We start from the raw sequence: 16243 nt of genomic DNA, 5'->3' as shown, positions 1-16243 counted from the left end.
ATTTATTTCATGTAAAATTCTTTTTTTTTATTTATTTCAACAGCTGAAAATTACTTTTTTTAAATGAAGATCAAACTTATTTTTTAATTGTCTTTTAAATCCTGCCGCAATTTTGCATTTCCGATGAACCAGATTTACAAAATTTTGGTTTTGCAAAGTATATTTTTTCGATTGCCTATAACTTCTACTTTTATTTGCATTTTAAGGTTTTTTCGTTTCAAACTAAAATTATACTATATACTTTTTGATAACAAATTCTTTTAAAAAATTTATTATTTAATATTTAAAGATTTAATTTAATGCCACCATTTGTACAATAAAAATTTAGTTTTAATGCCCCTTGAATTAAAAGTGGGGAACAACGACCTTACCAAGATTAAATAGTTGAAATAACAGTCGGATAAAGCGCAATTGGTCAGCCCTACAGGGGAGCATGAAGATCTCACAATAGAGATGGTAGTCAGGTAACATCAGGATACGTCCCAATGCCGTGCTAAGTGCGATAATATCGCTGCGAAGAAGCGCGAAAGATGGGAGAGGTAACCATTTACTTCCCAAACAGTAAAGATAGTTGACGCCTTTGACGAATAATCAACGATGTATCAGAACAGGGAGACTACCTTTGATGGTTGGAAACGTCGCGATATAGAAGTTACATAATAAAATCGAGTATAGAACACCACCCTACGGCATCCTTTATTTCATTTGTCTAGATTTTACAGTAGCTTCAGCAATACGTACATCTGACGCTGAATCCTGCTAACTGCCAACAGTGTTAATCAACACTTTCTTGCATTATCGCCTAGGAATGCCGCTACCACCACAGAACACAACTACTTTGCGGATATATTATAATAGCCGGCTAAACTCCTGCTTGACATGCTTCTCCTATATTAGAAGATTCTGCTTCGCATTCTTAGTATGTACTAACCAGAAATATTGAAAAAGATATAAAATATTAAAATAATTCAAGTTTCTGAATAATTTGCAGCAAATTTAAAAAATGTGGTATTGAGAAAAACGCGTTTAAGGAGATTTGGGTATTTATTCATTTAGTGATTTATTTATTTATAGCAGTAGAAAAGTTTTCAAAACTTAAAGCTAACTGTGAAAGAAGATAGCTATGGCTTCTATGGTAAGATCTTGAGCTAAGTTAAGGATAAAAAATATACCTTCCTTACCATAAATTGTTAAAAATTTATTAGAAATCATCTTCAATTTAATATTCTGATTTTATCATGTTGTTGTTGTTGAAGTAGTTGAGTATTTCTATTGAAATAAACCTAATTAGTGACTAGCGCCGTTTTACTACCACTGTTCTCGCGTGATGTCTGTGTGTGTTTTACTTTTTGTTTGAGAAAGAACCATTTCGTGAGATCCAAGCAGCAAACTTTTTATCTCATATTTCTTTATAAATTTATTAGAAATAATTTTCATAAATTTTTGAAGTTGGAGACTATTGAAAACTACCTAAAAGCCATCGAAGTTCCAACTATTTCACGCTAGTTTTGCCGCTCAATACAAACATATTTTTCAATAGAGTTGCCAACTATCTAAAACTTTAAAATTAAATAAATATGTAGACTATTATGATATAAGCAGCAAGTGAAAGGTTTTAATACACACCTTAATTAAATAGGGTTGCCAGCTATCTAAAAAGTTATTATTGGTTAAATATGTATGGTTGTCACCTATCTAAAAAAAGCAAAACCAATTTAATATGCAGAATATCTAAATTCAGAAAAAAAAGGGTTGCCACCTATCTAAAAACTATTACTAGTTAAGAAATTTAATCTTACAATATTGGTATAAAGCCAAATGCATTTAAGCGCACCTTAATTTTGGAAAAAAGTGTAGCCCCCTACATAAAAACTCAGAACTAATTAAATTAATAAATCTGGTTAGCGAGCGAAATTAGAACTAATTATACTAATAAATATGGGTATAAAAAAATTACTTAAATATATTAATTTATTTGCATTACTGCAATAACGATTGCAAAGCTGATTGGAATAACTTCAAACAAGACATGGATAGGATTATCCCCTAACTAAACAAAAATTATGAAATAATTTCCAACTATTACCAAGCGAAAAATATTTAAGCATACTAGGGTTGCCGCAGTTTTAATAACAATTTTTTAGCTTTAGTGGTGTGACCCTAAATCCATCAGTGATGTGAAACAAAAAGCCTGAGTAAGTGCTCAAACTCATTAGAAACCTCCATTTATGAAATCGCGGTCAATTGCAATAAACCAGATAGAGATCGCAGTGTACTATGGCCCAATAAAATCAAAGTCAAAGCTTAAACGTTAAAACAAAAATTATAAAATTGGTTTTATATGAAAATCATTTAAAAAAGCTTTAACTGTAGAGTACCTAGTAGTGGCAGTCTAATCACCACCCTGCCAGAAAGCAAAAATGGATTAATGAAACCAACGCAAGACTGAGTATTGTCGAGGCCCTTTGCTTCCGAGTGGAGTTAACAAAGAAAAAGATATGCTTCGTATTCAACCAAATGAACGCAACGCGACAGTTTTCATGGCTAATATGAAGTGCGGAGTCATGTGCCTTGCTGGCTAGACCCAGTGAAAAAAGAGACGAGTGCCGCTCGCAGATGTACTTGTACTAATCTGGTTCTATACGAAAATGACCAAAAATGAAATCGATGGTACAACATGCGCTGACATTTCTAGTGCCGATGTTGTTAAAAATTTGTATAAATTTCGAAAGAAAAATAGGATACGTGGACTGAAATATAGATACGGGATAGCAAATATAGTAAACGATTTCGTCGCGCTTTGATATCAAATGTATGTAGTTATAGAAAGCGATGAGTATCCCTTCTGCAGAAGAAGATGAGCAGAAGATAGTGTCAAATTAGCAACTATGTGAATGAGTGGCCGCCATTGTAAGTGAATGGGCGAATGCTAAATTGCGATTCGAAATGTCCCCAGGTCGAAACCAGCTGTGGATATGTAAGACCGAATGTTAGCACAATTTTGTGCGTAACATGCCCCTATAAAAGCAATGGCAAACCTCCGAGTGTATAATTGCCATGAAAAGCTTCCACAGAAAAACCATCTACCATTCGAAGGTTCGATCACACATTTAACGAATCACAATTTAAGGGATCAAATATGGTCAACTCCAAATTATTTGATTATCGCTTATAAGATACTCAAATAGCAAATCATAATTTAAGTGGTCAAATATGGTCAACTTGAAACAAGCTAAACGTTTCTGCGCCCTCGCAACTTGCGATAACAATATTTCTTAGTCCTCGCTGAACGTATTTCTGCATTGCATAATTTTAGCGATTTAAATTTTTTTTTTAATTTTTTATTTTTCCCCAAATTTTTTTTTTTTTTAATATTTTTTTTACTCACCAATAGTGCCCATTTTAGCCGCCACACTGCTCCAGTTTACTTATGAACCTATAGGAAGACTTCAAGTATTGTGAACGTGTGCTTGATTGCAGTTTTTTAAAAACTCTTTTTATGCGTTTAGCGGTAGGCGTTTTTTCAATTTTCCACAACGCCAACAACAATTGTGATTTAAACAATTCGTTAGTCAATTTGGCAAAGAACTTGACAATTGGAATATTATTTTAAATAGTTTTTATTGCTATTCGTAGTTCATAAAAGTGCCGCAGTATCGTTTTTAGTACTTCGAAAATTTGGCAATATTCGCATAAACAAGTCGGTGATGGTGTGTGTGAATGTGGTGTTAACGTTAGCGTCAATAGCTATTATATCTATAATCGACGGCAAAGTACCAAAATATATTTTTCACTCAAGCGATTTTTTTTTCCAAAACGACAAGAGATAAGAGAAAACAAAAATATGCGCAGTTTTTAAGAAATGTTTGTACTTTGCTTTTGAAAATGATGAACTTCTTAAAAATGTTTTATTTTTTTCGTTTAATTTATTGTGGTGATTTTTTGCACGTTCGTTGTGATTTTATTGTTTGGAAGTTTTTTTTTGTATTTTTTTTTCTTAATGAACAACTTTAATTGTTTTGCAGTTTTTCTTTGTTTTTTTTTTTTAATTTGTTAAAAATTCAATTATGAAATTTCACTGTTCATTTAATATAATATTTTCACAAATTTCACAAATATCTGTATATTCAATATCGAAACTCGTTTTCGAGACATAGGAATTATCATAAAAATAATAACTTTCACTTTCTTCTACCAATTCTTATCGCTGTCTTAACAACACAGTCTTCCAACGGTAAGTGTTCAAAATTCGGCACGAAAATATACTTTTATATTGTGCATTCAATGTGTGCTCTGTTGTTGTTCTTTTTTTTTTTTTTGTTATATTTTGGAGAGCGTACCTTCGTGCGAGAGTCTGGTTAATATCGTATTTATGTTGTGCTTGCTTGCGCTGCTACACGCACATTATGACTTTGTCTCCTCCAAACACTTTGATTTTATATGCGCGCTGAATTTCGTTTTTTTTTCGTAACAAATCAACAACACGACAACTAGCCGATTTGCCTACTCTTGCACGAGCAACCACGGTGGAATAGCCGACCGACAACGATACCGAAACCGACCGTTACCGACCATAAGAAAAACAGCAACTTCAGCACGTCGCGCTTTCCCGCCGCATGCCAGCAGCAAAACAAATGGAAATGCAAACAAAACAAACCAACAAAACAGCCAAAAATTAACAACATAGCAAAAGCAAAGCTACTTAAGTGTACAAATTTTCCAAAGCATGCCAACGCAACCATCGCCAACGACGAAAATTGACGAGCGAATGCGAAGCATGTGCGCGGAAGTACTCCAAATGCAAAGCTCATTGACAGGCAGGCGGAAAAAGAGCTTTTTTCCATGCTTGCAGCATGACAAGCTGAGCCGATAGCAACAGCAATAGCGCAGCTGTTGTAAACCATGAACACATGGCTGCATTGGTGAACAGGGCGTATGATTAACATTATTGTGCTTATGTGTAAAATTAAAGGCTTAGCTGGAGCTGTCTGCTGCTGCAAATTACAGCATACATACATGCATTTTTCCTCTTATTTTGAGTTAAGTAATAGGCAGTAGTCAGATGCAGGCAAAGTTTAGAGACACAATCGATTAGCTTAAGTGGCATACACAAAGCAAAGCATATTTTCAATTATATCAATCGTACGTAACTTTGAACTCGGCGCGAGGATGTAATCACCAGGAAGACTTGCGAGAACTAGAAATTAGAAAAATCTGCTGATTTTTGTTTTTTGCAGGACAAAGCGCGATAATTTATATCTGTATATCCTTATTTGTCCTCTTAGGTTAATTAATATAATATATATTAAAAAAAGTGCTCTTGAAGCAAAATTTTCGAAATAAAGATGAATGAAAAGCAAAAAATGTATGGCATTAATTTCTTGGCAAACATTTTTAAAATGGAGTCAATCACCAATTTAAGTGGATTTTAATTAAAACAAAAAAATAATAAAAATATTGAGCAAACAAGTTACCGGGTTTGACACATAGTTGTTTTGTTTAGAGCTTCTTCTTCTTCTTAATTGGGGTGATAACGGGATTTTGGCCGAGTTAAATAAAGTGAAGCGAAGTAATTCTCCACCTGATCTTTCCAACACAAAGGAGAACTACACCAGCTGGTACCGCAACGCATATTTTGAGAGCCGAAACATTTATATCCATTTGGAAGACATGACCCAGCCAACGAAGCCGCTGGTAACACTGCATGGTTTCTACCTTAACAAACTGATAAGCTGTTTCACAGACATACACTGACTCGACCTTACCCCATGGACTTTTAGATGTCACCATTCGTTTGTAAAAAACAATAAATTCAAAAATTCAAATGTGACTCGGGTTTCACTTACACTGAACTCAAATATGTAGTTACTAGCTGATGTACCACGACAGTCGATTGGATGATCTGGATTTATATCTGGCCAAGAACTGACACTTCAGCATCATGCCCCGTACATTTTAGGTGAATATTTTATGCTGTTAATAACAAAATAACTTGGATTATAAGGAGCGCGTTGGAAGAACGAAAATATTAGAGGACGTAAAAGTGTTAGCTATACAGGATGAAAAAAATATCCAAACTAAGAAGGAGCCTGCCCAGACATTAGTCATAACTCGCCAAGATGTTCCTTAGTGTTTCCATATTTTTCGCCGAATTTTGAACTTTTTTTTATAAAAAAAAACAGGAAACTTAGTTGTGCACCTAATACAAAGTTCAATTAACTAAGGAATCAATGACTTACGATCATCCTCTACTCATTTTTATGTTGGAAAAATGAAATTGAAGCGAAGTTGTCGAATTTGGTGGCCTTACTACTATGGCGCTATGTAACACGCCAGCTTACAGACATACGATATTTTACTGAACCGGGCTTCTTAAAAAAATTATGATAACCGGTGGCTAAATTACGTTTGCGTTAACCGCTTCAAGCTGCTGATGAAATTCAAGGAAATGAAAGCCAAGATACCTAAATCTTAGTCGCACGGGAGCAAGATAGCTAAGGAGAAAGTGCTAAGATAGTTCTACCTCCTCCTCCATACAGCTGGATCAAAGCGGACTCGAAGCAATGCCGTATCTTACAGGTGGTATACCTGACGGAAAATATTCGTTGAGATGACCCACAAAATTCTAGAACTGAGACATTGTTGACCTTAAAATTTTCCTTGAACTCTGCGATCCATGACTGGCCAGAAGACCTTACAAGTTTGTGTACTGGTCCAACGCTCGTTGAGTTAACGCAAATATTGCTTGAGATAGTTTTAATCCAAACTTAAAATTAATAGAGTTGGCACCTCTATAAAAAATGTAAATGAATTAAATAAGTTAGGTATCGCAATAGGATATCAAACTCTAGCATTCGGTAGAGCTCTAGTTCGAGCTCGCAGAAGTATACATGAAACACCTAATATTAATTAATTTATTTATTTATTTATTTATACAAACAGTACATAGTAAGACTAAGGCCTTTTAATAGTACTTCAACATTAGTATATTCTCGTACAACTGGATTATTTTTAGCATAAAAGTTTCTTAATCTAAATTTTACACCAGTTCATAAGCAAATCAATCCAATATATTGAACTTAACTATAATAATAAGAAGAAAAGAAATAGTACGAAATGAAAAGAAGGATTTAGAAAAGAAAAAAAAAGTTGTAATTAGAGAATGTAGAGAGAAATTTAATGCAATCAAACACTTTTAAAGTAATTATAGACTTGTGCCCTGAAGTTAAATCTGTGAAGTCCAGCCTTCACAATGTCGGGCAATGAGTTCCACACTTTAACAGCGTTCATGAAAAATAATCTAGATGATGCTAGATAATTAAATGTTAGAACGATGAATTTGTTATGTCTTCGAAACCTTACTTCTCTGTCAGATAGGGAGGTGACTTAAATAAGGAAAGTTTGCACATAAATATAGTATGCAATTTCTAGCAGACAAATAACTGTTAAGGCAACAGCCCAATAACATTGATCGCCAGGCAGAGATATGGTCATATCTACCAATCACATATACATACCGCGTGGCGTTATTAAATGCCACATTAAATTTATGGCAAGATGTGGAGTCAAGTTTGCTGTATACCACCTCAGAGTAGGTAATGAGAGGCATAATTAGCTGGAGAACTAATTTGCGCCTCTTTTTCTCTGGCGTGAATGTTGCAAAGACTGTCAGCTTACGCAATGTAGCATAAATATTCCCCATAATCCTATTTATATGGTCAGCACAGGTAAGTTTTGTGTTAAGAATAAACCCCAAATTTTTTACCTTATCCATAAAGGTAAGGGAACTGGATAGGTACACAATTTAGGGATATTGTCAACATGCACCACACTATTATTTATAGGTATGTCTTATAACTTTGACGCGTTCAAACATAAAGAAATTTCATTAGCCCATACAGAAATAGCAGACAAATCACTGTTTATTTTGAAACATAAATCTTCAACGAGACCAATACGACTGGACAAGTCTTCTTAATTAGCGCTATAACCGCTAACGCGATTTTGGCCGAGTATAATTGTACTGGACAAGTACAATTGTATATCCTAAGCATACGCATGGACATACACATACTGACAAACGGTAAAAACATCATTGACAAAAAGACTAAATAGAAGTGGGCCAAGGATAGACCCTTGCGGTACACCAGTGTGCACATATCTAGGCTGAGATGTTAATTTTCTACTCTTAACCTTCTGCGTTCTGCCTCCAAGGTTGCTGGCCATGAGCTTCACCGCACTGTCTTTGAAGCCAAAATAGTGTTTAAGCTTCAAACATAATAATTTGTGATCCACTGTATCAAATGCTTTAGAAAAGTCAAGTAAGCAAAGTAGAGTCAAGTCTCCGTTGTCAAAACTAATTCTTATGTCGTCCAGTATTTTAACCATTGCAGTCGAGCAACTGTGACTTTGTTTGAAGCCAGATTTTAGTGGAGAGAGTAGACGATTGTTCTGTACAAATGATGAAATTTGCGTGGCCATCAAAATTTGACAAATTTTGGAGAATGTGGGCGGTATGCTGATAGGTCTATAGTCACCAGCATAAATAGCATTTGTCTTTTTTGCGACTGGGAAAACTATAGCCTTTTTCCATACAGCTGGGAAACATGAACTAGTCAAGCAATGGTTTATTATATGGGTAAGGGATCCTATTATATAGTATATTGGATGACTATACGCACGAATTTTAGCGAGATGCCATCATCACCTACAGCATTAGAATTTATTTTGGATAGAGCTTTTAGGACATCTACCTCACTAACTGTCATAAATTGGCACTGTTCTTTTAGAGGAGCGCAAGATGCGGAATCTTTTAAAATAGGAGTACAATTTGTTTCCTTACCAACACTAATAATGAGAGACTTTTTTCTAATATCGGTTGCAAACCTCTGTACGCATTTCAACCATGAAAAATCTTTTGATAAAAAAAACCGCCATTTTATAGGTGGCATAAAACTGTAGATTTCTCCAATTGTGGAACAGCAGCAAGACCACAAATCGGAGTAAAAATAAAATTAAAATGAATTAGATCGTCAGTCTGCCCATTAGATAGCCACACCTCGCATATAGTGTCATCTTTTTAGCTTGAAGACTTTCTATACATTTCGATTCTATATTTCATATGTGGTTTGTCAACAAATTAACAAGAAAAATGCTAGCTAAATTAAAAGTCAAAGAATTATATTTTCCCAGAAATATGCCATAATGAGCTATTTGACTTTATTCTTATTATTTGATTCTATTTTTATCGACCCCCTTAATTTCTTATTAAAACTGCATTATGGCCTAAACACAATTGAAGGGAACAACAAATTTACCTCAGCTAATTTCATGTTGTCTAAGTTAGAACATTCATCCATCCATAGGCATTGAACAGAGCTATTGCGGAAGGCGAAATTCGACCGGCGTCATTGCGCCCAAGTGAATTTATTTCTATCTTTCGCTCTAAGGGAGTGGCTAGAAAAAATTAGGGTGACGGCATTTTTTATTTTTCTGTTTGTCAATGTTTTGGATAGAAAAATGTTTCTCTGTTCTTCCTATTTCTATACGCTAAAAATGAAACTTTCTATTTTTTACTATTACTTTTATTTATTATCGAAATAAGAAAAACTGACACACGTCTTAGAAGTAAAATTGTATACAAATATCGGAACCCTGAGTATATTAATTGGATGTTAGAAATTGAAACACAAATTGACGGAGAACTTTCCTTGTAAACCTCAAGTAATTCATAAAGCAATTCACTAAGCGAAGCGCCCGCTGAGTGAGCTCTTGACGACGACGTCGTGGCGTTCGGCGTATTTCGTTGTTCACCGCTCTTGTGTTTGCGCTATTAATTTTATTCATGGAAATCGCGCCAACGCATAGGGCGTCATTAGTAGCACATGGAGAAGAACTGTTTAAAAATAATTATTAAATGTTTTAGAAAGATTTATTGCTCTGCAGCCGCAACATTTGTATCAAACTGAAATAAAATAAATTAACTTTATGTGATTTGTGATTTCTAATTTCGATTATATTTCGGCTACTGCAGTCAAGTGATTGTGCGTGACTGCCATTCGATGGATTCGGAGTTCGATGCTCACTTTGGACGTGCAGCATCAAATCATAAAAACAGTGTTTTCTGAAAACTATCACTCCCCGTTAGAAAATGAAAAGCCTTCGATATTTCTGCCGTAAAAAACGCTTCTTAGAAAAACCAATGGCTTTCGGAGACAGCAAAAATACAAACCTTTCATTCGGTACAAAATAGCAAAATGACAAAAACGAAAACTATTTAGGAATGTTGCTAATATTTATACACATATTTATGTATCCTCTACACTGACTCTTCCGCCGACGTTCGTTCAACTTGAATATCATTAACAACTAATAATCGAGATACGTCCCCAAATCGCACAATGTCTTGGATTAGAAGTAAGAGACAATGTTCTTGAATGAAAAGGTTAAGACATATATCACCATAAAATGGGATCACAGCCGTCATAGAAAAATCGGCAATCACATTTTCGGTCATGGAATCACTGCTGAATCCACAAAGATGAATAGAAAAATATTAGTTAGAAATCCATTATTTTCTCGATACATGGCTGTAGTGATCAAATCTCGTAAAGTATCGATCGAACAATTTAAAGTGTATGCTCTTTGTCAAGGTGACTTTCCACATTAAAAAAATTCGTTTGCTGTTTTTTGTTTGTGCCATTCAGGTGTGAATTACAGGGTGTTAACAATGGAAGCCAACAAAGAGAAATTTCGGTACATTTCACAGTTTTTCTTTGATAAAGGCAAAAATGCAAGCCAAACCGCTGAAATTGTCGATAAAATCACTGAAATAATCGAAGTTGCCCGGCATGTTCGTAGTCATAGCATCGCCTAGGAGCTAAACAGTTTTAAACCATTTGCGTAAAAAATGAGTCAAAGAAAATAATGCATCAGTTTCGCGTCTGGGGAATTTGAGCGCCAATGTGTGGGCGTTATGTAGTTCGGAACGTTGTTTTTAGCCATTCTTGGTTCACTCGAGCTTTTTGAGACTGTTGAAAGCAACCTCCAGAATACTTTCCCGATAATATTTCGCGTTTAACTTGACGCCAAGCTCGATGAAAACGATTGGAGTGAGCCCATCTGCGGTTACAGCGGCCCAAACCATTACCTGTGGCGGATGCAGCCTCTTGGTAGCCAAAGGATGACTTAAATCCACGTATGAATGGTTGGTCAAATAAATCCTATCGTTTTGAGAGTTTACAAATTTCTCAATTTGAAAAATTTTCTCGTCAGAAAACACAATGTTCGAAAATTGATCGCTTTCGGCCAAGCGAATCAACTCCTTCGCTCTCTCAAGTCTTGTTGCTGCTGTGGTGTGAGATTATGCGCCTTTTGGATCTTGTAAGGCTTGACTTTGAGATCACTTGTCCGTATGCAGCGGAAGATATTTTCATTTCACTTCGTCAGGGATTTTTCTCAAGCCACTTATTCACTTTTTGATTCATTTCACGTGACGCTGCAGTCTTTTGATGACCACCTTCATGACGTTTCCCGGTGCTACCAGTTTCATTGTAAAGAGCAACGCCCCGTGCATCAGCTGCGCGAATGGCATGAAGTTGGTTACGCTTCGAGTGCCGAACCCTGTATACACATCATTTAGAAAAATTCAGAATTCCGGTTCTATTATTAATTCATTTTGAGGTTAAAAGAATAGATTCTAGATATAGATATACATAAGGTATATAAAAAAAATATAAAATGCTAAAAATTATGAGAAGAGTCGATTTAGCCATGTCTCTCTGTTCGTCTATTCCTCTAATCGTATACACAATAACTCGATCAAAAATCTTTATATATAAAAATGAATGTTTCTCTGTATGTCATCGATGAACTCAAAAACTGCTGGACTGATTATTATAAAAATTGGTATATATATGTATTTTTCCACGTAGAAGGTTTTTAAAATATGCTCATTGATGTCACTCGCCACCAGGGGGCGCTGCAGAGTAGCAACTTCTGCCCCGTTCAACCGATTGTCATAAAAATTAGTATGACCATTTATTTTTACATAGAGAAAACGAATATGACATGTTCATAGATGTCGCTCGCCACCAGGTGGGGCGAATGGAAATTGCTGAATCTACACAAGGTATCACCCTGCCAGCAAACTTCTCTAAGATCAGAGAAAACATCGACGAATTGGTGCAAAAAGTTTTCCCAAACCTTGCACAAACTACAAAAACCATCAGTGGCTCAGCACGCGTGCTGCATTAGCAGTCAAAAACATCGATGTCAATACCACCAACTTCACCATTCAGCATGGAATACCCAGGGAAACGACAATATATAAGACCATCGATACTGTGGAGAATCAAGACGAGGTTGTCAATTATCCAACTGAATTCTTGAATTCGCCTGGCAAGCTGCCGCACGTTCTTACATTGAAAATTGGCGTACCCATCATTCTTCTTCGGAACATAAGTCCAACACGACTTTGCAACGGAACCAGACTCGCAGTCAAGAAAATGATGAACAATGTTATAGTGGCAACAATTTTGACTGGAAAATTCAAAGGTGAAGACGTTCTGTTGCCACGTATCCCAATGATCCCGACAGATATGCCATTCGAATTCAAACGTTCACAGTTCCCGGTGCGACCGCTTTCGCAATGACTATTAACAAAGCACAAGCACAATCGTTACAAGAGTGTGGATTAAATTTGAAGAATCGTGCTTCTCACATGGACAGCTCTATGTGGCTTGCTCATGTATCGGAAAACCTTCTGATTTATTCGTCTACGCACCAGATGGAAAAACAAGAAATATTGTGTAGCACACAGCACTTCAATTCACATCGAATTGAAACTAAACTTTGTAATGTCACAATTTTTTCGAAATAAACAAAATCAATTAAATGGTTTAGAATGAATTGAATATTTGTGTACTGATTTTTCTTTTAAGTTACAATATTTTTCTTAAAATTATTTTAGTTGTTGGCGTAGTAACGCGCGCCGGGTACAGCTAGTTATATTATATTTCAACGAAACTTGGTCTATAGATTACTCGTCGTCCTAGGTAGTTTGAAAATGGGTGACATTGATGCATAACCACCTGCCAAGTAACGGTAATTTTCAAAAACACAAACCCCATATCTCTGTTATAAAAGATGCCAACTTACTCAAATTTGGAATAAATGATGAACCTTAAAAAAATAAGACCGAATTAAAATTTTGAAAAATGGATTTTACCACGCCCACTTCTGAGCAAATGCGTGGTGTGTCTCGATAACAACTGTAAAACACTTCATACACTTATTGCTGCCCATCCCATTTAGATCCAACATAAATATTGTTGAAATCGGATAAAAAACACACCCACTTTTCATATGTTAAGAATAAGCAAAGCTTGGCCCCGACTCAATAAAGCTGTTAATATGTCCTTATTGACCTTCTAAATGAGACAAAAAGGAAGTTTCGAACTCCAGTAGAACCAGAGTTTGAATTTGTGAAAATGAATCTCGAAGGCGAAAGCCATGAATTTCCTCCACTCTCAAGAATATAAAAGAAAAATCTTTGATTTCAGGTAGGTGGGTAGGTGAAATGGTTGGAATACCACTCTGGCACTCGCCAAGTAACACTAAAGCTACCATTATGAGACCTTTAACAGGACGATATCTACAGCCAACCAGAGCTGCGGATGTAATGGACAAGCTTGATGAGATTTATGTTGGCGCTCTTTCCAGCCTGTCGAAGAAAGAAGCACCTAGTGACCTGAATTGTCTAGCTTCCAAACCCGGACAGAAAGTGCGCAACAGTCTTCTTCTCTGAAAGGTCTCCACAGCTTCTGCAATTGGAAATCAGAGAAATATTAATAGGACTATGAATAAGTTCGTGCGGTTTTACAACAGATGGCGTAACTTGATTATTATTCCATCGATCCACATCCAAACATTCATTGGAGAGCTACTGTCGTAAGGCACAAACGTCAGTATAAGTTTTTTATTTGAAGCGTAAACAACAATATTTTTACCACACTTGAAAATGTCGAATTTCGTGCCAAATAATGTGTTTTTGCGGGGAATTCTTCTTCATTATTTTAATATGAAGAAAAAAGCAGCCGAAAGTCATCGTATCTTGGTGGAAGTTTATGGTGAGCATGCTCTATCTGAGCGAACGTGCCAGAAGTGGTTTGCACGCTTTAAAAGTGGTGATTTTGGCTTGGAAGACGAAGAACGCGAGGGTGCGCCGCCAAAGTTCATGGATACCGAATTGGAGGAATTGCTCGATCAAGATCCGGCTCAAACGCAAGAAGAGGTTGCAAAAACTTTGGGAGTTGATCAATCAACCATTTCCAAACGTTTAAAAGCCATGGGAATGATCCGAAAGGTAGGCCATTGGGTGCCGTATGAATTGAAGCCAAGAGACGTTGAACGCCGTTTTATGGCATGCGAACAACTGCTTCAACGGCACAAAAGAAAGGGTTTTTTGCATCGAATTGTGACTGGCGATGAAAAGTGGGTCCATTACGACAATCCAAAACGTCGGGCAACGTATGGATACCCTGGCCATGCTTCAACATCGACGTCGGCGCAGAATATTCATGGCCTGAAGGTTATGCTGTGTATCTGGTGGGACCAGCTGGGTGTTGTGTATTATGAGCTACTGAAACCGAATGAAACGATTACGGGGGATGTCTACCGACGACAATTGATGCGTTTGAGCCGAGCACTGCGAGAAAAACGGCCGCAATACGCCGATAGACACGACAAAGTTATTTTGCAACATGACAATGCTCGGCCACATGTTGCACAAGTGGTCAAAACATACTTAGAAACGCTCAAATGGGATGTCCTACCCCACCCGCCGTATAGTCCAGACCTTGCGCCATCCGATTACTATCTCTTCCGATCGATGCAACATGGCCTGGCTGACCAACACTTCCGTAATTACGATGAAGTCAAAAAATGGATCGATTCGTGGATTGCGGCAAAACCGACCGAATTTTTCACAAAGGGAATCCGTGAATTGCCAGAAAGATGGGAAAAAGTAGTAGTAAGCGATGGACAATATTTTGAATATTAAATTTGTAACCATTTTACGTCAATAAAGTTTCAAATTTCGAAAAAAAACCGCACGAACGTATTCATAGTCCTATTATCTGCACGCCGAAGATATTTGATCTCCTCTTTGCAGGAGTTGACTGGTTGAAAAAAATTTCTTAACAAAAAAACTGTTTTTCTTTTTTTTCGAAATCAAACCGCTGCAGAAAATAATGACCCATGTATCATAAGTATAAGTCGATGTTTTTTTGTTCCTTGTTCACTCCTCTCAGGAGCATAGGGCCACGACAAGACTTGTCTTGCATTGGTTTCGTTAATCTATTTAAGTAGGTAAGCAGCTATATTTGTCTCTTCCGTAAAACTTTCCACTGCATAATTATCCTGTTCAGCGACACAGTTTGTTACTTAAAGTATGATAATTAACACATTTCTTGCCAATCGCGCCAACTTCAATTTCTATCTGGTATAAATAGAGATTATAAGGCGATAAAAAATAATTGCTAATTTGATTATATCTATACATCTTCTTAACTAGTTTAACTATACAAACTACTAACTTTTTAAGATAATCAGAAGAAATAAATTTTATAGCATAAAATTCTACCTTCACCTGGAAATTGTCTACCAAACGCAGCAATGGCACGAAATTGATTAAATCAAGCAACAAACATAAAATATGCATAGGCACCAGTATACACATACAATACGTGCATACATATGTATGAGAGAAACAACAACAATAAGCTTATGCAAAACTATGCAATACTTTCTGAGTAAATCCTTGTGAACCTCAAAAACTAGGTTGCAAACTCCACTTTCGCAATTTCGCGTCCTAGTCGAAATTCCACTCATTCCCATCTCGCTCTTTTACCCCTCGCCGCTCTTCACTTAACTACTTATACTCGTATGGCATACGTGTACATGTACTTTTGCCCGCCCACAGTAGACAGTAGACTCCGTTCCAAATTGTATTAAATCGTTGCTCTAATAAACTTAAGCCACCTGATTGGTAGCGGCCGTCATGGCAACAAGTAGACAACTTGCTCCACATTATGCGCATACCATGTGCACGATGGTTTACTCTGACAGCGTACGGCACAAAGTTCAATTCATTCCGATACAAATCCCGTCAGTTAGTAGTCATCGATTTTCTTGGCGCGCGGATCGCGTACGCGGCATTGCAGTCTTGGTTGGTTGGTTGGAA

The 16243-nt window shown here is 36.4% G+C and overlaps 1 protein-coding gene across 1 annotated transcript in view; it reads right to left on the bottom strand.

Moving 5' to 3' along the window:
* Positions 1 to 4456, bottom strand: part of LOC128865400 (serine/threonine-protein kinase meng-po) — a 71735-nt gene extending 67279 nt beyond the window's left edge. Inside the window, exon 1 of the mRNA XM_054105740.1 lies at positions 3389 to 4456. Within this exon, the coding sequence (XP_053961715.1) occupies positions 3389 to 3401 (13 nt within the window). The 5' untranslated portion in view covers positions 3402 to 4456. The remainder of the gene's footprint in view (positions 1 to 3388) is intronic.
* Between the last annotated feature and the right edge of the window lie 11787 nt (positions 4457 to 16243).

The sequence above is a fragment of the Anastrepha ludens genome, chromosome 5, assembly GCF_028408465.1.
Source record: "Anastrepha ludens isolate Willacy chromosome 5, idAnaLude1.1, whole genome shotgun sequence".
NCBI classification, from domain to species: domain Eukaryota; kingdom Metazoa; phylum Arthropoda; class Insecta; order Diptera; family Tephritidae; genus Anastrepha; species Anastrepha ludens.
The sequence above is the reverse complement of the archived record's forward strand: the minus strand, read 5'-3'. Positions and strand labels throughout refer to the sequence as shown.